Here is a 21553-nt window from a genome sequence, read left to right as displayed (position 1 = left end):
TACTTGAATAATTAAAAAAATATATTCACAAAAAATTAAAATTTTTTTTATAATAAACTACAATCCAAACACCACCGAAATCTTGTACCTAATTCTTCTCGCCATTTTTATCCATTTGGATTAATCTGAGTAAATTAACGTCCCAAAGTATCAAAAAAAAAAAAAAAGAAAAGAAAAGAAAACAACAGGTATAAAATCCAATCTCCACAGCAGTCGTAGTCTTTTTCTTTCCTGCTTCCTTCAACAGAATCAACCCCACTTCTTTCTCTCTGTCCTTCACAAGCCCCATCTGGTCTGGTCCAAACACGTTCAACCAACATCAAACTCCACCGTTTCTCTTCTCTCTCTCTCTCTCTACAAGTTCATTAGTCCTTTTTAATACTGAAGGAAAGATAAAGAAACTCCTTCTCCATTATTTCTCACATATGCCCAGCTTTGCATCACTCCTCATTCATGGCAACTCTCTTACCTTAGTCCAAAACTGCCAGCCCTGCATAGTTCGTATGCTGGGGCTGCAAATTCAAGCGAACCCATCTTCCTGAAACCCTGTTGTGAATTAAAGTTGAAAGGATAAAAGGAAAAAAAAAAGATGGTTTTCAAAGGCAGGTTTTTTTCTTCCAAAAAATCTGATACTTCTAGCCCAGATGGATCTTCTAATAGTCCGAGATCGTTGGGATCGAATTCCCCGATCCGATCGGATAAAAAGAAAGTTAAATCTGCTAGTATTTCTTCCAAAGATAATTCTCCTGTCAGTAGCGGTACTAGTACTAGTTCTAGTGGTTTTAGTAAGAAAGATGGGAGAGGGAAGGAAACCCTTTTGAAAAGTTCCAGTTCTAGTCAGGCTAGGGAGTTGGGGAAGCCCAGTACAGGGTCTTCGAGTAGTTTGAAGTCGAAAAAAGGCATTGGGGTTGAGAAATTAGGGGGGAAAGATGGGAAAGAAGTTGGGCCTACTCCATCGGCTGCGGCGGCGGTGTCGATGTCTCCGATAGTGGCTTCGTCGTTGGGGTTGAATAAGATTAAGACGCGATCGGGGCCGTTGCCTCAGGAGAGTTTTTTGGGGTTTGGGAGTGGGAGGGAAAAGGGGAGTGCTTTGGGGGCTAGTAATTTATCAAAGGCGTTTATTGGTGGTGGGGCAGATAGTGGATCGAGTTTGGGGTCTGGGAAGAAGAGTGGTGGTGTGAAGAAGGATGGAGGTGGTGGTGGGGAGAAAAAGAAGTTGATTGGAAATATAGAAAATGCTGGTTGGATTGATAATGGAAGCAACTCAGATAGTATGTCGACTGAGAGTGGACCATCGAGGGAGCAGAGCCCACATGTCCAGGCTCCATCGAGGTTACAGAATGCAGATTCCTCCACTGAAGCTGGTACGTTTTTCTAACTAAAATTGATTATGTCAGTTATATATGAACTGCTCATTCATAATGTGGCATTGTAAAATGTGGAGATCACGTTTGAAGGAATAAGGACACTGTGATTGTTGATCCGTCAAATGCTATAGGATTCTCTGATAAGAAATGGAATGCCGTGAGATTTTGGCTGCAAGATTGCTCCTTTTTGGGAGTTTGATATTCTAGCTAGACAAATTTACGGCTGAGACGTGTATTTAATAGTTTGGCTGGGAGTTTAATGATCACGGGATATTCTTTCGAAGTTTGATTGTACAGAAAAATAGACTGTGGTAATAGGGTTAAATCATATGTGACTCCCTGAGATGACCATGCAGGTACAAATAAACTAGAAAAATCAGTTGAATTTGGTAGTTAGATTTATATCCTATGGGGACCATGAATTTGAAGTATAAGTATCAATCTATAATTGCTAAATGGAGTGTTAGCTGGCACGTGAACATTTTCAGGCCACTGTGAGTTACTTTTCTCTTCTTTGGAATGTCTTTTATGAAGGTTGTATGCATTCCTTCTGGTTTACATCTAGTATTTGATAGGTGTAGTTGTTCGAGGATATTTAACATATGCTTGGGCACATAATAGATGTGATATGTCTGAAAATTAGAAGATAGTGCAAAATTAGGGAGGGAGATACGGAGCTCAGGGCAGCAATACAGGAGTAGTTGAAGATTCATTTGCCATAAACAATTTAGGTGAAGGCGCAATCCCAATTGAAGAACCCCCAAAAAAAAAATATCACTGGCTGAGTAGCAGATTGTATGACTTTAGTAGATGAGAGGCTGGTTTGTATGGGGTTAAATGCAGTGCTGTTGGGTAGTCCCCACATGGCCGAAGTTGCAATAATCTTATTTCACAGAATAGGCCGAATGTTACACGGGTGGTAGGTTTTCTTATAACAGCTCCACATGAGGTCTTACTAACAAATGGCCCTTATGTTTATGGCTCTTTGTCACAGTTTCCAGGCTTAATATTCCCTCAAGGTCCTCTGAAACTAAATTCAGCTTTGAAGAACCAAATCCTTTTTAGTAGGTTGTAAACATGTAATCCCAATCTGAGGCATGATCTTGATGCCCCTTTCAAATGGCAACAAAAATAATATACTTACATAGATTAGTTAATTGGCTTTTATTGATTCATCAGTCATGAAAATAGGTGATTATCAGTAGTCTTGATTTAGAGTGGCCTCTGGTGGTAAGAGATGCTTTCAGCATGCCACTTGGTTTTATTGATATGCTTGTAAGGATGGCTTTGCCTGTGACATTTAAGTTGTGAAATGAAGAAACCCCATGTATTGTTTGACCACCTACATGTACCAGTCTTTAGGTACCTTTAGAGAGTTGATAGATTTCTGAGGGTGAATAGAATCTCAATTGTATTATAACAAATGAAGTGGTTTGAGCTTAAGAACTGGTTTTATTGTATTTGAAGTTATAGAACAATGAAATTCCTTTTTACCTTGTCCAGAGTCTGGCTGCTTTGGATGTGTGGAACTTTTGGATTCTTTTTCTCATCATATCCACATAGAACACTATTCTCTTTACCGTAGTTGGACCACATTCAGTTGAGCTAAAATGCTACCTGTACAATTCTATGCAGTATTCCCTGTTAATGATCAAAGACTACCAATGCTGAATAAATGGCAATACAATTCTATGCAGCCCCTCTCTCTCTATCATCTCTCTCTCTTTCTCTAATTTTCTGAGTTGTCAATAGGGCGATTCAATTCTTCATGGGACCACTCTGGAGGCCCAAGAAGTTCCGATGTTTATACTCCAGACGTGAAGGTAATTCTCCCAATCATCCTATTGAGTTGACCAATGGCTTAACCTTGATTATTTAAGTACAAATGACGTTGACATGATTATGTAGACATCATATGAATGTGATAACCCAAAAGAATCGGAATCTCCCCGCTTTCAAGCTATACTTCGCGTGACAAGTGCACCAAGGAAGAGGTTTCCTGGGGATATCAAAAGTTTCTCCCATGAATTAAATTCGAAAGGTGTACGACCTTTTCCATTTTGGAAGCCTCGAGGCTTAAATAACTTGGAGGTAGTAAAACTTTCTTTTGCTGTTGTTGCTTAATTTTTTAGATGTTGCTCAACTTAAATCCGTATTTGCATAATTATTAACAATTGCAACAGGAGGTTTTGGGGATGATAAGGGCAAGGTTTGACAAAGCAAAGGAAGAAGTCGATGCTGATCTGCATATTTTTGCAGCAGATTTAATTGGAGTTCTGGAAAAGAATGCTGAAAACCATCCTGAATGGCAAGAAACTATTGAGGACTTATTAGTGTTGGCTCGGAGTTGTGCTATGACACCAGCAGGGGAATTCTGGCTTCAGTGTGAAGGCATTGTGCAAGAGTTGGATGATAGGCGTCAGGAGCTTCCCATGGGTGTGCTGAAGCAGCTTCATACACGCATGCTTTTTATCCTCACTAGGTGTACTAGATTGTTGCAGTTTCACAAGGAAAGTGGGTTTGCTGAGGACGAAAACACCTTCCAGCTTCGTCAATCGCTTCAACCTGCTGACAATCGCATTCCTTCTGCCACTGGAATGGGTGGAAAGGTTTCTAGTGCTTCAAAGGCATCAAAGACCTCTACCACACGGAAATCTTACAGTCAAGAGCAGCGTGGCTTGGAATGGAAGAGAGACCATGATGTGAAACTGGGAAATTTGCTGTTATCGCCTACTGATGCTGCAAAGAACTTGGACTCTCCTAGCAGGGACCGGATGGCTTCTTGGAAGAAATTTCCTTCCCCTGTGACAAAAAGCCCAAAAGAAGCTGTTTTGTTGAAGGAGCAGGATGATAGTAATGTTGAAGCTACCAAGATATTAAACAACAGAAGGGTACTTCAGGATGGCGACCTAGCTACTGCTAAGCTTCCTGAAGTATCTTCGGCCAGAGATACTCAGGGACATTCTTCCCTTCCAATTAAGCACCAGCATAAAGTTTCCTGGGGTTACTGGGGAGACCAACCAAGTGTATCTGATGAGAGTTCAATAATTTGTCGCATTTGTGAAGAAGAGGTTCCTACTTTACATGTGGAAGAACACTCTAGGATTTGTGCAATTGCTGATCGTTGTGATCAAAAGGGTCTAAGTGTCAACGAGCGCCTGCTTAGGATATCTGAAACTCTTGAGAAGCTAATGGAATCATTTTCTCATAAAGATTTTCAACATACTGTAGGGAGTCCTGATGGTGTGGCTGCAAAGGTATCAAACTCAAGTGTAACCGAAGAGTCTGATATGGTGTCTCCAAAACTGAGTGATTGGTCTCGAAGAGGCTCAGAGGACATGCTCGACTGTTTTCCAGAAGTAGATAATTCTGCTTTCATGGAAGATCTGAAAGGTTTACCATCAATGTCATGTAGAACTCGTTTTGGTCCCAAATCTGATCAAGGAATGGCAACATCATCAGCAGGCAGCATGACACCTAGGTCCCCATTGATGACGCCACGGACCAGCCAGATTGACTTGTTATTGGGAGGAAAAGGTGCTTACTCCGAACATGATGATATTCCCCAGGTTGGTTTCATTTGAAAACAACTCATTGTCCTTGAATTTGTCTTTTGGTTCCTTAATCTTCCGCTGTAGGTAGTTCCACTTGTTGCATGACTTGACAATCTCTAACTCAATATTGAACTTCTGTGGTTTTTCTCATCTGCTTTCTTAAGTCAAATTTAAAAACAGGAGTGCATGTCTAAACCCGTACATCGGTAATTTTTCAAGATGTAAATTTTGAATAAAGAGTGCATGATACAAGTAAGTTTTGAATAAAGATAGTAAATCAATGTAGTCACCATGTAGTTTGGTCAGCTTTTCTATGTTTTTGTGTTCAAGTGACCTTCTTACTAAAAATGTGTTTGTTTCTTGCTCTTTGGATCGTAAGTAAGTGCAATCCCGCACATGCCACTCTCAACTCTCTAAGTTAGAAAAAGAAAAGGTTATCGAACAGAAAGCAACCAGAGCTTCTCAAATTCTCCAATTTAGACTGTCTGCAACTTATTTAATGAACTGATAACACGTTGGTGTTGGAAATTGCCATTGTAGATGATACCTTGGGTTCGATTTCAATTTATGAATCATATGCCGTCCCAAAGTTCAGAAGCAAAGTGTTTCCAGAATGAACATTTTTATGCATGCATTATTCAGTCCATCTGACTGCCATTTTAGGGTCATAGCTTATCTTGTTAGAATATTATGTGGACATGGACTGCCTATAATGAGTTTTATATGGCCAACCAGTTTGCATACTGTAAAGGATGAGACATAATGCTTTGTCTGTTATGTTACAGAAACGCAACTAGAGAAAACGCAATATTGTTTAATGGTTTGGTAGTTTCTTCTTCTATCAAGAGACTTTCAGCTTTTATTGCTGGGCTGATTCCTTTTATTACTGTTTTCCACCTTACTTTTAGTTTATAGATAAAGCCATTATTTGTGCATCAATGGCATGGCATATAATTTTTCCTCAGGAGTTGCATAATCATTCCATAATGTTGGTAGGTAATGATGCTGGTCACTGTTGCCCACCTAATAGAAAACAGATCGAGGGAAAAGGAAAAGAGGGGAGTACCTGTCTCCTATGAAAATGTCCATTTTATCCAGCTATGAAGCAGCTAATGTCTGCGACAGTATATCAGTTAGTTGAACCTAACTAGTTATGCAAATAGAAATACTGTTAACTTAAAAAGTTATTTATCCAGGAGATTATCTTGGATGTCTTCCTGGATATTTTGGAAAAGTTATTTGTTAAAATAGAATGATAACTTGCTGCTAAAAGAATGGACAGTTGGATTGGGACTCACCTTTTTGGTTCTTTGTAGTGTGTAACAAAACAAGATATTAGCAGCTAAGCCCATGTGTATTGTTAAAGCACTAAATAAGCAGAGGAGTGAAAAGTGGATGAACAATTTGAAATTATGCCATGTAAATCTGTAGACTTCTCGAGGTGGAATGCTAGCTTGTATGGATACCAAAACTAAGACTTCCCTAACTTGATAATGCAGATGAATGAACTTGCTGATATTGCTCGATGCGTTGCAAACACTCCCCTAGATGATGAACGCTCTTTGCCATATTTGCTCACTTGCCTTGAAGACTTGAGGGTTGTCATTGATCGTAGAAAGCTGGACGCTCTTACCGTTGAAACTTTTGGAGCACGCATAGAGAAGCTCATTAGGTGGGTTTCTGTTCTAAATTTTCGTGCAGAGATGATGGTAATGTTGTCCACGTTAGAACTACTCACCCTTGAGAGTTCCTATATCAATCCCACATGATTTTTTCCAACCAATAATATCCAAAGAAGGAAGGGAGTGATGGAGGGAGGGAGGGAGGTAGGGACTAAGTGGGAAGACTATGCCACAGTGGCAAAATCGCAAACCATTTATTCTGTTTTTTCTGAAACATGGTCGATCCATACCTCAAAGGTTTAAAGTAAGAACACCGGATCTGAAAAGCAAAATGGAAGCCCTCTTTCCTTTTTTTTTTGGCTGAAATGTGCTAAATCCGTACTTCTAAGGTTTAATTGTTGACCTTTGATGGATGTTACTTGTTTAGGGAAAAATATTTGCAACTTTGTGAGCTAGTTGATGATGACAAAGTTGACATATCAAGCACTGTCATAGATGAAGATGTTCCTCTGGAAGATGATGTTGTACGTAGCTTGAGAACAAGCCCAATACATTCCAATAGGGATCGGACCTCTATAGATGACTTTGAGATTATTAAACCAATAAGTCGGGGGGCATTTGGCCGTGTTTTTCTGGCCAAAAAGAGAACAACAGGGGACCTGTTTGCGATAAAGGTAGCTCAAACTTCCCTCTATTTGCTCATTTCCAGCTTGTGGGTCTGCTTGTTGATTAACTGGCTGATATCTTTTCCAGGTTCTTAAGAAGGCAGATATGATACGCAAGAATGCTGTTGAGAGTATTTTAGCAGAACGCGATATTTTAATTACTGTTCGCAATCCTTTTGTGGTGAGCAGGTCTATCTAGCATATCATTTACCATATGTTGAAAATTCTTTTATGATTCTTATTTGAAGATTTTTACTTTGTTAGGTTCGCTTTTTTTACTCGTTTACTTGTCGGGAAAACTTGTACCTTGTGATGGAGTACTTGAATGGTGGGGATCTTTATTCATTATTAAGAAATCTGGGGTGCTTGGATGAAGATGTAGCTCGTGTATACATTGCTGAAGTTGTAAGTGCTTCCACTTGAATAAATTTAAATTGCATGAACACCAGTCAGACAACTGAACTTACCATGTGGCCAGGTTCTTGCTTTGGAATACTTGCATTCCATGCGCATTGTTCATCGGGATTTGAAGCCTGATAATCTGTTAATTGCGCATGATGGTCATATAAAGGTAAATGTTATTGTTCAAGTTTTTCTTGTTAACATGGTTTATATTATTATTTTTTTTAAAAGTTGGAATAAGTTTGTTAAGCTGTATGCTTGAAATTTACTCTTATTTAAAATGTCTAATTTATCCAATTGCCAAACAGAGTGATGGATGACCTTAAATTAAACAAAAGAGGTATGCTCAAGTTGTGTGGTACTCTTGTCTAACTTGGTACAGCTTGGTTATCAACTTTGTCACATGCTGTTATCTTGAGTCTTTCCAGCTGATTTATACACAACTGAGGTTTAAGTGGTGGTTTTGTTTAAGAAATCTGTAGATTTTTTGGGGAACTGTGAAGGCTCCAGGTCCCAAACATGTTTTTTGATGTCTGCTTGATTTTGCTTAGGCTTTTTTTGGACATGTCTGCTTGATTTTGCTTAGGTTTTTTTGTTTCTTGATTATTGGCTCTCATGTCATTGGGGGTCTGGCAAGTGGTGGAGGGTTGAATGTCCAAAGCAAGATGTTTTGCTAGCTTGTATTTCATATTCATGTTAGGGAGGAAATCTGATGGATTCTTTAATTAACAGTTGACAGATTTTGGGCTCTCTAAAGTTGGTCTCATCAACAGTACTGATGATTTATCTGGTCCAGCAGTCAGTGGAACATCCCTGATGGAGGAGGATGATTCCCACATATCTGCATCTTACAGTCAAGATAGACGTAAGAAACGTTCTGCTGTTGGTACGCCTGACTATTTGGCCCCAGAGATCCTTCTGGGAATGGGGCATGGTATGTAAGCTGTGGGTATCTCTTTTCATATATTCAGAAAATTTTTCCTTGCTTAATTCCCGAACTTGCTAGTACCATGCCTAATTTGACTAAACCAGGTCATTCTTGCTAGTGCATCATAATACATATGCAAATGCAAAAGTGAGTCTGCCCATACTGTTCTGCTTGTGCTATAACAAATGGAGTCTCTTTCCTCTTCTGGTCTTCTTGTTGCTGGTGTTTCCATTTAACATCCATTTCTCTCTATATGTTTTAAGTTGTCCAAGCTCTTACACACCCATGGGCATCTGTTTGTGTATCTGCATGAATGTGCTAAATGCATCTGGTTGTCTGTTGCAATTGACATAGGATCTTCCAAAGGGGCATACTTTCTACTTCATCAATTACACAATGTTTTCACTTCAGATGTTCAGGATGCCAAAAATCTTTGTAAAACTGCTTTTCCCGTTCGTAATTTGTTTGTACTGGGAAGAATCTTGAGTGCATTTTGGAAACCTATTTGGTGAAAAACAAGAATTTTCTTTCAAAGTAGGCTAAAGGTTGCAGATGTGCTTTATTTCAATTTGGTGTTTTGCTTTTCTTTTCAATCACCACCATGGATTGAGGTTCATGGGGCTGAGAGTTTTATGTTGCGTCTGTTGGTTTACTTGAGAAGCATGTTTCTCTCTGATTGCGATATGCCATCATATGATTTTCTCAGGATTTACTGCGGATTGGTGGTCAGTGGGGGTTATATTGTTCGAACTAATTGTTGGTATCCCACCTTTCAACGCAGAGCATCCTCAGGTTTTCATCTTCCACAGGAGTTCTTGTTTAATACCTTATCTCTTGAAATGATAACTGTTCTTTTTTATATCTTGAAGAGGTATCCTTGTGAAGGTTATGCAAAAGTTCAGTTTAATTTGGGGGTGTTTTTCTATTTTGTTGGACATTTTGTCTAACTTTTTTCTGTCCTCTCGCATTCTCAGCACATTTTGTGCTTGTATGAGTGCATGCTTGTTTATGCTGATTTGGTATGTCTGTATTCACAAATGTTGTTATGTTTTTATTGTTCAACGAGTTATTTCTTTCGTGTCAAGTCCTAAACAAGAATCTATAATTATGTCGCGTAATTCAGGAATTAGAGTTGCCATTTAGAGGGTCCATGTGTGGACACACATAATCATACTCTTTTGAGATGAATCTCTTTTATACTTTAGCGGAAAATGAAATTTATCCAGATGTGCGTACCAATGTTAATCTATTCATGTTTCTAGGAGAATCATTTGTGATCCTTTTCTGGATTACCTAAGATCAACTAATCACAATTTTTTTAGCTAAGAGCTGTTTTGTGGTTTTCTTCTTCACTTGTGACTTGTACATTTAGTAGATTTTAAGCTAAAAAGGTCGACTCTAAGAAGCAGCCCGATGGGTATTTCTAGATATAGATTTAATCTTTTGAAAGCTTTAAATGCAGAACTTAATTCCTATTTTCTTGCTGCACTATCTCCCTTGAATCCTTTTGAGCAAAATGGAACAAAGGAAAACTTTGGAACTTTTCTTTAAGGGTCCGTTTGTTTCGGGTGAAAATATTTTCCTAATTTCCCGTGTTTGGTTGCACAAAAGTTACTGAAAACATTTTCCTATGTAAAATATTTTCACTCATCTTATGGAAAACAACTTCCCTTCCAAACTTACTGAAGTTGTTTTCCTAAATGCATGCATCCCGCCTGTAATATATTCCAAACTTACTGAAAACATCTTGTAGTATGTTTTTTTTTTTTTTTTTTGTGTAAACAGGAGGACTCAAATCCAAGACCTCTTCCTTACACTCCCTCCCTCGTACAACCCAACCCTCCCCCTAGTATATTCAAAATAAAAAAAAAACCTCATCCTGCTCATCCTATGATAGTAATTAATTATATATAATTGGGACATTCTTTTGTAGAGAAACTTTCAGCACTGAGAGTGCCAGAGATATGTCACAATAAGCATTGCATGTGATTGATATTTGACACTAAATGGCCAGCAATTTGTTTATTGCTTAAGGAGATATTTTGTATTCATATATATATTTCTCCAAGATTTTTTAAAGTTAAACAATGAGATAAATTTTCTTATTTTGCATGGAAAGAAGTATGTAGTTATAATGTGTAGAAAGTAAAGATAGAGATAAAAGTGAAAATATTTCAAAAGTTAAACAAACACCAGAAAAATGAAATAAGAAAATATTTTCAACAAGCGAACCAAACACCTGAAAATGATGAAAGGGAAATGATTTTCATGGAAAATTACTTCCACGGAAAATATTTTCCCAAGGAAAACATTTTACTTCCAACCAAACAGGCCCTAAGTGTCTTGGGAAAAAGTGTAGAAGCCAATGAGAACTGCCCGTCTTGTTGAATAGCTTTATTAATTGAAAGTAGTTGGAGGAGTTAAACACATCAATAAATAAAGCTTCATTTCTTTATCTAGTATGTTCAGAAGAATAATCTCTGATTTTTTTTGCTTTTTTGTAGAAAATTTTTGACAATATTCTCAACCGTAAGATACCTTGGCCACGGGTCCCTGAAGAGATGAGTCCTGAGGCACTGGATCTGATTGATCAGTAAGAAAAACTCTTACTATTTTTACTTTCATGTCTACTTGTATGTATTAGAGCTAATTCCTTGATATTCCGGTGCTCTTATTTATTTGTTTCGAAAGTCTAAGCGATCTTATACGAGTTAATTTACTATTAAGCTAGTGTCCTCTCTCTTTCTCTTTCCTTTTGGTGTGCTTTTATTCTTCTAATGATGTGACATGCAGCAGACATTTTGCTTCTTTAATTTGAGTATGTATTGCAGTTAAGAATTATTTGACCTGCAAACTGCTGCTTTTTTGACTTGTAGGTTGATGACAGAAGATCCTAATCAAAGACTTGGAGCAAGAGGAGCATCAGAGGTAATATCACCTACTTCCTCTCTTTGTGATCTTAATATTTGTTTCACAATTTGGTCATCATTCCAAGTTAACTTGACATACAGGTGAAGCAACTTCCATTTTTTAGAGATATTAACTGGGACACGCTAGCTAGACAAAAGGTGCGGCTTCTTTTTCTGTTGTTTCTGTTTCAATCTGGGTGTCCTACTTGTTACATTATAGGCGACAACTTAAAAAGTTACTTCCACGAGTACTTCCGTTAAATGTTCTCATATCGGTCATATGCTTTGCCCAGGCTGCTTTTGTTCCTGCTTCGGAGAATGCAATTGATACAAGTTACTTTACCAGTCGTTATTCCTGGAACCCTTCAGATGAGCATGTCTATGCAGCCAGTGAATTTGAAGATTCCAGTGACAATGGTAGCATGAGTGATATTAGTAGTTGCCCAAGCAATCGCCATGATGAGCTGGTATTCTGGTTTACTCGTTTAACCTTGGAAAATTGTACAAGTTTTTTGGATTTGGTTTTAACATTTTTCTTTGTGAACCAATGAACTGTAGGGAGATGAATGCGGCGGGCTTACCGAATTTGAATCCAACTCTTCCATCAACTACTCGTTTAGCAATTTCTCATTCAAGGTAAAGCTGGGATAGTTTTGGTTGGATATCTATTTGCTATACATGCCTTGAAACTGTTTAAAAGATCCTGTTATTTGTTGAAGAACATTGTAGATGCGTGCTCATTAGGGATTTTATCTGCTCTTCTCTTTTAAGGTTCTTCATAGTGACTGCAATATCCATGCAGTAAAGCCAGTGAGTTTGGAGTTAGTCATATATTTGGGGGTTCTGGCCTTGCGTCTTATTGATTTTGTACATTGGACGCTTCTCCTTACCTTGTAATTGAGAATCTAAATTTATGTTAGTGTTGGATAATACGCATCATCTTTTAACTTGGTTCTTGCCGTCCAGAATCTGTCCCAGCTCGCATCGATCAATTATGACTTGCTTACTAAAGGCTGGAAAGACGATCCGCCGACAAATCGCAATGCATGACAAGATGAGCGATTTTGGCAGTACAAAACCCATTGTGGAGGCAAAGTATCTCTCCCAGTTTGTATACCCTTGTAAATGTATGGTCTTTTCCTAAAGGTCTTGCAAATCTCTAGCGGTTCCATGCCTTTTTGCTTGCTTGAATTCATGCTAACCTGCTGTGGCTTTGCTTCCAGATTGCAGATATAGAGAGGCAGCTTAAAGGCTTATAATTTGCGCAGGACTTTTGCTTTTACGTAGAAAGGCAGCAGCCCTCCCTTATGCGTTGGGGGGTTTTCAGTTTTACAGTCGAATTTGGTTTACTATTTGGTTTGATGAAGCCCCAATTGTATTTCTGATTTTCTTTGAAGCTGGGCCTGCGTGAATTCATGGTCTTAGCTTTGCAAATTCTAATTAAGTACAGATTTCTCTACAGCAATGAAACAATTCTCTTTGGATTTTCAGATTCTGAACCACAAAAATTTGGAATCTAGACGGAGGGAACAAGAAGAAGAAAATGAAAAAAAGGAAAAAAGAAAGAGTGTTTCATGGCCAGACTGCGCTGCCTCTTTTTTTATTATTACTATTATTTATTCTTCTGGTGGGTTTTTACATAAGAGCCCAAAAAACTAAAGCCCTGAAGCCACATTCCCGGAATCATCAAAACTGCGTCTTTTTTTTTTTTTTTTATACAAGAATAAGGGCCCAAATTTCTTTGGGGCTTTTACAATTGACAGGTGTGGGGGGGGGTCCATGAGAGAACAATTTTTCTGGTTGCACCGTGATCAAGTATCGGACATTTTTTTTTCCTTAAAAAACCAACCTTAACTAAAGGGGAAACAGGAGGGATCGCGCTTTTTACACCTTTAACTTTGACATCAAATACTGCCAATCTTACAGCTGAAGTTTTGAGTGTGGATAAGGTAGCATTTGAAAGGCTTCAAATTTGGATAGAAAAACAGCTTCATCTGACAAAAAGAAAGACACATATTTGATTTGTTTTTTCCCCCCTCTCCAAAACACTACTGATAGAGTTGGGCCATTCAAGTACGGTTTTGCCTTTCATAGCTTAGAAAAATTACTACTAACTGGGGGAGAAAAAAAATATGTATGCATGAATTCCAGTTCCTAACAGATGGAGGTAACAAAACCTATATAAAAAGTCATCGAATTAGAATGGCTATGAAAATACTTATTTCAAAAATTTTTAAAGACGTTGTGAGGTGGGATTTTGTTTGCATTCATTGTTCCCAACTGTGACATCATTTCAAAATTTGAAGGACCTTTGGATTTTTGGTGGTTACAAGTTATAGGATGATGTGAAATTGGACACTATTATGATTGTGACCTGTTTTGTTCACCAAATTAGATTTGATTGTAATCTTTAAAATTCCTGGTAAAGATCCTGGTACTTCATTTTGAACAGGAAAGAAAGGAAAATTCTTCAAGTCATTTGTCTGCTCACACTTCTCAGAACTAGAATCCAAAGAAAATTGTAACCCTTTTTTAAGTTCTGAGAGTTGGTACGAGAGAGCCCCCTCCCCCCTACTAAAGAATGCATGGAAGATTATTAGATGGCTCCTTCTCATTTGATGATGCTGTCGACCGACTCAGATTGGCTTAAAGATTCCCAATTTGGGATCTTTTGTGTGTGTGGATTAGGTGGTATTAAGAATAGTTTAATTATCCCTTTTCACTAATTCTACAGTTATTTGATCTTCCTTTGATTCAACGACAAAGAAAAACTCCACTAAATTGTGTCTTGAAGCAAAGCTGAGATGAGATATTGATGACAATAATTATTCTAGCGAATCTTAAAGAAATTGCTTGTTCGTTCTGATGATTGACAACCATTCATTCATTCATTTCTTTCTTTGTTCTCTTTCTTGTTGGGGTGCCCGGAAAATTAAAGAGACTGCATGAGTATGTTAGCAAATTATGCTGCATTCATCATATTTTTCCTTGGTCGAAAAGAAATCTTTGTTGCCTTGCATACCAGTAGTGAATTCTTAATTGTACACTTAAAGAAGAAAAAGACAAGAGAGATGTCACATCTCTTTTGTTTTTCCTCTGTTTTTCTTGCCATGATAGACTGCGGAGATGACCTCAAACTTGAACTGAAGGTGTTCGTTCAGGTAGGACTCTAATCTCGAGTCTCTGTCATTGTTATGAACCTTAGTAACAACATCTATCAACTCACAAAGGGATGTGGAGGATTGCAAGATTTCTGACCAGGGAATGGATGTGCTAATCCACCAACACACTTTCTTTAAGAGGGAAGGAAATAAGTGTGGCTGACTTTCTTGCAAACGTAGAAGCTAAATCCGATCAAAGTTGGATTATTTGTAAACCAGTAATCACCCGCCTGTTGGATTATCTCCCTTTCTAATCATTTTCTGCATTAAAATTTTAGTACTTTCTGTCTGTAGTGAACTACAAGCTAGAAAGACTGGCTGTAGTAAGGTGGCATGAAGCTTGAAGCTCATGACCTCCTTTTCTCGTATGCTATTGCCAGCCGAGTGGATCTGCAGTACGGTGGAAAGTTACACAAACTTATGATAACGCCTATAGCAGCATCAAGTTGCCTGGCGGCAAGGCGCAATCAGTAGTGAGAATAGTGAAGAATGGTCGGTCTTGCTCTTGCTCTTGCACATATAATTGCTGGCCTGGCATCACATCACATGGTGGAAACCACCATCTTTCCTATAAAACAAATCTCAGAATTAATAATATATCTGGGACAAAGATAGTAGGCCAGCTCAATGCCACGAGACAAAATGAAAACCATCTCACCATCTCCATATTTGGTTAGAAGATTAAAGTCATGGAGCTTTTGTTTTTTAGCTCCCTTTTTGACATGTACAACAAGTCTCTCAAGATTTTGAATCTCTCAAGCTTAGGATGCTAGCCAGTTTCTAACATTACATGAAAGGACCACCGTGAGATGAAACGGTCTGCTTACCCACCATTTCACATCACCGGTTTTTCTTGCTGGACCACCATTGCACCATGCAAAGACCCTTTGTTTTTTCACCAACCATACAAACTTTTCACTAGCTCTCATGGTCACAAGAGCAAACTCTGAAAATCCTTTCCAGCCAAGGGTGACTCACTGGTCGTACCATAATCAATCGAGTCAGGTTTGCTTTTTTGGGGGCTCCTTCCTAGTTAATCAGAAAGCCAAAAATATTCACCAGCCACCGCTCCTCCTCCTCTTGTTAGCCAGTGAACATCATGAGATTTATAGTCTTCCCTTAGTTTAATTATCGACCACTCCTACCATAAAGATCATTTGCCGGAGACAGATTCACAACCACATGGAATGAACCTTCCAGCTGCCACCAATATGCTATCCTGCCTTCACTTTAATAACATAACCACCAAAATCACACTTTTTTAAAAGTATGGAACCAAACACCCCGGAGGTACACCTAAAAGTGATGACCAACTTCCAAGAAAGATAGGTTATTAGTGACTGCAACTGTGGCTTGGATAAAGGCACAAGAGATCAACAAACAGCGGAGGGTATCTTTATCAAGGCAAGTTCTTTAACAAAAGATTATTAGCTCTTCCCCTAATCAACAGAATTAGAGGAGGATCAGAGAATTAATTACCAGGGAAAAAAGTGTAAAAGAACCGAACCACACACCGCCAAAGGACGGTAAAAAGGGTTTCAATCTCAAGTTCAAGAAACAAAGATGTTTGAAAAAGAAAAAGCTAAAGTGAAAAGGTGAAGTCATAATTACAGCAACCATTACCCATACAACGAGAACAATGGAACAGATAGGCCCCAGAGAGGAAAAAAGACAAGGCTGCTACAAGGGGAATTAAATTTTTTTTTTTTTTTTTACAAAAAGCAACGTGTACTGTTAAATTTCAATAAAATAAAACGAGGCCTCAATTAACAAACAACAATAACCGACAAGACTCTAAAATGGGCAGTAGGTTGAATCATTTTGGGTTCCTCTTTAGTACAATGGTGGCAGCACACCTGAATGGCCAGTCGACCTTTTAGTCGGCTTCATGGACTTGATCAGGAAGTTCCTGATAATCTCGCACGCTTGATCGACGGAGCTCCTGAATCCGATTTGCGACCTCAGACATTGAAGGTCGGTTGTCAGGATATTGGGCTGCACAATCTATTGCAAGCTGCAAGAGCTGCACCATTTCTTCCTCAAGATTCTGATACCTGAGGAGCTCAAGATCAAACACTTCAGATGTCCACTCCTCTCGTACTATTGACTGAACCCATCTTGGTAGGTCGACCCCTTCTTCATTTAGGAGGGCATGAGTAGGTGCCTTCCCTGTAAGAAGCTCCAAAAGCAATACACCAAAACTGTAGACATCTGCTTTTTGTGAAACTTTTCGAGGATCAGTCACCTCTGGTGCGCGGTAGCCAGCAACTCGGGTGGGAGAGGATGGGGGTCCAACAAGGTGAGCTAGGCCAAAATCTGAGACTCGTGCCTCGTAAGATTTGGTGAGCAGGATATTGGACGACTTGATATTTCCATGGGAGACATCAGGACCTTGAGAATGCAGATATTCTATGCCACGCGCAGCTCCAAGAGCAATACCAGACCTGACTTCCCAATTCAATGGAGTCCTACCAGCTCCTTTGTTTCCTGAGCAGGAGAATACAAAGCAATTAAGAGAATAAGATTAAACCAACAAACTACAGTTACTTTCTGTTTCCAAATATAGGTGTTCTGTTGGAAACATTAAAAGAAACAAAATAGGACAGCAGCATGTTTAAAATTTAAGATATTCTGACAAGGAATTTGAAGTTGCAGTTTTTTCAAACAAGTAATTAGTACACAACTAGATGATCACACAATAACCACATAAATTGTGGGCAAAAAGAGCCATAAATTAAGCTTATCGACGAAACAGAAGCAAAAGAGAAATGGCTAAAGATAATTTAATTACAATTAATCCCACAAAACCTTACTCATAGACAAAAGAACAAGTGGTCTTAGCTTTCATCATTGTATTATAGACCAATTAAACAATCAGAAAAGATAATCCATCACAATGTATTTGTTGGAACAAGCTCAGTTAAAGATGGCAAATAAGACAATCACTTCCGTAAAATGAACCTGGCCGACACACAAAGTTTCCTAACAAATCAAATTAAATCCTTGTCTACGAGCCTATGATCGATCGCCTACTTGCAGCTTTCTAACGTTAATCTATCTCATAAAAAACGACAGCTAAAAACAAGATAAATAAAGTAACTTATGGTCCACAAAAAGAAATCAGATACTGCAGAAATCACAGCAATTCATGAATCCAAGACAACAACTTGAAAAAGTAAATTTGCAGTGCATAATAAAATCAAAATTAATAGTAACATGAAGAAAAATTCGACTAACACTTACCATGTAGAAGTGCAGACAAGCTTCCCGTTGGCATATAATCATAGACAAGAAGCTTTTCCTCTCGGCTATAATAGTAAGCCCTGAGAGGCACCAGATTTTCTTGTTCCATGGCTCCAACAGCCTCAATTTTCTCCCTGAATTCATTCTCAGAAATAGTCACATCCCGCAATCTCTTCACAGCCACCACGGTTCCAAACTCCAAAACAGCCTTATAAGCAGTTCCAAAAGTCCCTTTTCCTAAAACCTCAGCAGATGCTCTCAACAAGTCCTCTAAATCAAACACCCTGGAAGAATTACCAAAAAACACTAATTTCTTCGACCCATTTCCTCCGACACTACCACCATTACCATTCTCCCCTTTCCCACTCACCGTCATTGCAGCAGCCGCGGCTGCAGCCACCGAATATGCATTATTGAAACTACCATTACTCTCCCCGCCTTCAACAATTGGTTTCTCCCCAGAAACATCTGTATCTTTAGCCTGCTTAATCGTGGCTAAATCAACAGACCTGGCTTTTTGCCCACTTCTTTTCCTACACAACACAAAAATCACTAGCAATAACAGCAAGAATCCCAAAACAGATCCAATAACAATGCCCGCAATCGCTCCCCCAGATAACTTATGCTTTCTTCCATTGGAAACAAAAATTCCAGCTCCATTATTATCCACCGCAAAAGCAGGTGGGGTTTCATTTTTAGGACAATTAGCAAGAGGCTTACCGCATAATAATGTGTTCCCTGAAAATGCACTGACAGGCTTTCCCTCGAGACTTTTCGGAACCGACCCATTTAAGCTATTGTAAGAAACGTTAAATTGGACAAGATTTGGCAGAGCTAACTCGGGTATTGACCCAGAAAGATTGTTGCTTTGTAGGTAGAGGGTTCTTAAACGGGTCAAATTGTTGAACCCAGCTGGTATTTCACCTGAGAATCCGTTCTCTCCAAGATTCAGGCGTACTAATGAGTGAATGCTGAGAAGTTGAGAGGGAATGGGGCCGGAAAATTGGTTCCCCTGAAGATAAAGATTTCTGAGTTGAGTGAGTTGAGAAAGATCAGTTGGGAGCGGCCCTGACAGATGGTTGAGGCGAAGGCTGAGAGTGCGGAGTTGAGTGAGGTTTGAAAGGGTGTTTTCCGGGATAGGGCCGGAAAGGGAGGAACCCGGGAGGCGGAGGGCTATAACGTGGTTGTTTTCGCATTGCACACCAGCCCAGTTGCATGGGGTGGGGTTTGAAGCATTCCAGAAGAGAGTACGCCCGCCAGCGGCGGAACGGAGGGATAAAAGGGCGGCGCGGTCGGAGGCCAGATCTGAGGAAGTTGTGAAGACGACTAAGAGGTTGAAGAGAAGGAAGAAAAGGAGCTGCATTGGTGGTTTTTGGGATAAAGACTGCATTTTTTGTTTTTTTGCTCCGGGCTGGTGGCGTGGGATAGTGTGTGTTTTTGTGGGTGTGCTACTGCGTACAATTTGGGGTGTCTTTAAGGAAAGATGATGGTTTTCATGAGGGGGTTCATTGCTAGTAGCAGCAAGGGAATGGAAATGGGAAGGAGATGGGGGAAAAAGGATAAGAGTTCTTTCAGTTAGGTCTCTGCATTTTTGTGGTTTTTCAGCTTTATGAGGAAAGGATCATATGACTGAATGAAGTTGGGTTGAGTGACTGACAATAAGTGTGTGTGTGTGTGTGTGTGTGTGTCTTGGCAGAGAGAGAGGAGTAGTGTAAGCAAGCAGTAGGGACTAGGGAGGGATCCAGGCTGGGAGTTGCGTAATAAAATCCAAGAATGGGGGTTAAGAAACCCTAGCTGTTTACCCATGTAATGCAATTATGTCTGTGGATATGGTCAACCACAATGCAGGTGGCTGATGAGTATAATAACACAGAGTAGAGTAATCCCTTTTTCGGATTCTTCCTTCCTTTTTTTTTTTTGGAAAATAGTGGTGGTAGTGTTTGGATAACAATTTTTTTAAATAATATTTCGTTTGTATCATAAATATATTTTTAATTTACTTTTTTTATATTTTTAATTATCATTTTATCTTACATTCATCACGTCACAAAAAGTATTACAGTAATTATTTTTAAATAATAATATTCTGTCCAAACAGACCACTGTCTTGAAGCCCCAAAAAAACAAAAATTAAAAAAGAAAAAAAGGAAATGGAGCATTAGTGAGGAAATGAACGAATGGGAAGGCTCGAAGGATTGGGAATGGAGGAGCAGTCTTCTTGACTGAACAAGAAATTTTTGCCTTTTCTTTTCTGCATTTTTGAGTGAATTTCTTGGCTATAGGAAAAGTCGTTTTAACTTCACAAGCTGGAAAACCAGGATTATTATTAATTATTTTTTACAACTACTGGTGCTGTTTGTTTTACGTATTGTCCTGCCAAAGTTGTTTTACACGAAACTTCTTCAGTAACCTTGACTTGTATGCGCAGGTTCTCAATTGTTGTCTGGTTTGGGGATTATACATTTGTTGGGGATGGTTTGTCTTCATTTGAAGTCCGACTCATAAATGGAAATGGATGTGAAGATTAGCATTCTAATCTTCTCTTAACTCGACCAAACTTTTTGCAGCCGTTTCTCTAATTGTCTGTCTTCTACACTATCCTTTCATTTATGATGCTGTCTCATGGGTCATCATCAGTCATGGCCTAAAATAAAATAAAATAAAATAAAATTTATTTTGTCTCCAATTTTCCGTTTTATTTTTGAAAAATGCATATCACCCTTGTTCTCTTTTCCAGAAAATAACTAAATTAGCAACAACAAGAACATCAGAATCTAATGTTAATAACTATAAACAAAAAAAAAAAAATAGTTGTTTCACTTTCAAGTGGAACTACTCTTATTTCAGGTAGATCCCCACTAGGGCTGCAAACGAGCCGAGCCGAGTCGAGTTTTGAGCTAATCGAGCCGAGTCTCGACTAAATTTTACCAAGCTCGAGCTCGACGAGCTGGCAAATTTCGAGCTCGAGCTCGACTCGAATCAAGTCGAGCCGAGCTCGAGCTCGAAAAAAAATAAAAAATAAATATTTTATTTAAAAAATAAATAAATAAATAATATTTGTTTCTTAATAAATAATAAAATATTAAGGACATATATGTAATTTTACTATGAAAATAAAAAATATATATATAATATACGTAATTTTATTATTAAATAAAAAAATAAAAAAAAAATATATATATATACCCAAGCTCGCGAGCCGGCTCGCGAGTTAACGAGCTTAATATTCTGAGCTCGAGCTCGAGCTCGAGTTTGACTCGAGCCGGCTCGAGCTCGACTCGAGTTCGATTAACATCGAGCTCGATTCGAGTTCGATTAACATCGAGGTCGACTCGAGCTTGACTCGAGCCGCTTGCGAGTGGCTCAATTCGTTTGCAGCCCTAATCCCAACGTGATCCTCAGAGCACAAATGTGAAAGAACACTTGATGGTTGAACCATGCTTATCTCTTTTTGTCGGTCCATTCCTATAAAAAGAACTATTATCAATTTGATGCCTTTACTTCTTCCATATTGTTGGATTTGTTGACCATTGTCTTCTAAACTATATACACACACACATATATATATATATATATATATAATATTCCACCAACGAATGAAATTAGTAGTATAAATCAAAACCATTTTGCAGAAATGTTCAGACTCCAGAGCACATGCTGCTGTTTCTCAGGAGCCGGGCTTGAACAATTACCATCATCATT

General features: G+C 38.7%; 2 protein-coding genes across 3 annotated transcripts; one reads left to right on the top strand and one right to left on the bottom strand.

The window, feature by feature from the left end:
* Positions 1-221: 221 nt before the first annotated feature.
* On the top strand, positions 222-12937 carry LOC113739694 (probable serine/threonine protein kinase IREH1). Of its 2 annotated transcripts, XM_027266996.2 has the most exons (18): positions 222-1364; positions 3120-3190; positions 3276-3458; positions 3551-4936; positions 6421-6593; positions 6971-7217; positions 7297-7389; positions 7473-7613; positions 7687-7779; positions 8343-8544; positions 9245-9330; positions 11043-11131; positions 11415-11466; positions 11550-11606; positions 11741-11914; positions 12006-12083; positions 12414-12574; positions 12671-12937. In XM_027266996.2, the coding sequence occupies exons 1-17, from the start codon at positions 590-592 to the stop codon at positions 12495-12497; spliced, it is 3984 nt and encodes a 1327-aa protein (XP_027122797.1). In that variant the 5' UTR covers positions 222-589; the 3' UTR covers positions 12498-12574; positions 12671-12937. The 2 variants fall into 2 exon arrangements, with proteins under 2 accessions (XP_027122797.1, XP_027122799.1); XM_027266998.2 differs by lacking the exons at positions 11043-11131; positions 11415-11466; positions 11550-11606; ... (2 more) ...; positions 12414-12574; positions 12671-12937 and having other exon boundaries at positions 8343-8555.
* A 3254-nt stretch (positions 12938-16191) lies between these two features.
* LOC113739695 (probable inactive receptor kinase At1g48480) lies at positions 16192-19615 on the bottom strand. The gene is made up of 2 exons (XM_027266999.2): positions 17852-19615; positions 16192-17095 (listed from the first exon to the last, which is right to left on the bottom strand). Exons 1-2 carry the CDS (start codon positions 19239-19241, stop codon positions 16485-16487), a joined length of 2001 nt encoding a protein of 666 aa, XP_027122800.1. The 5' UTR covers positions 19242-19615; the 3' UTR covers positions 16192-16484.
* Positions 19616-21553: the final 1938 nt, after the last annotated feature.

This window comes from Coffea arabica, chromosome 4c (assembly GCF_036785885.1).
Source record: "Coffea arabica cultivar ET-39 chromosome 4c, Coffea Arabica ET-39 HiFi, whole genome shotgun sequence".
Lineage (NCBI taxonomy): Eukaryota > Viridiplantae > Streptophyta > Magnoliopsida > Gentianales > Rubiaceae > Coffea > Coffea arabica.
The sequence above is the reverse complement of the archived record's forward strand: the minus strand, read 5'-3'. Positions and strand labels throughout refer to the sequence as shown.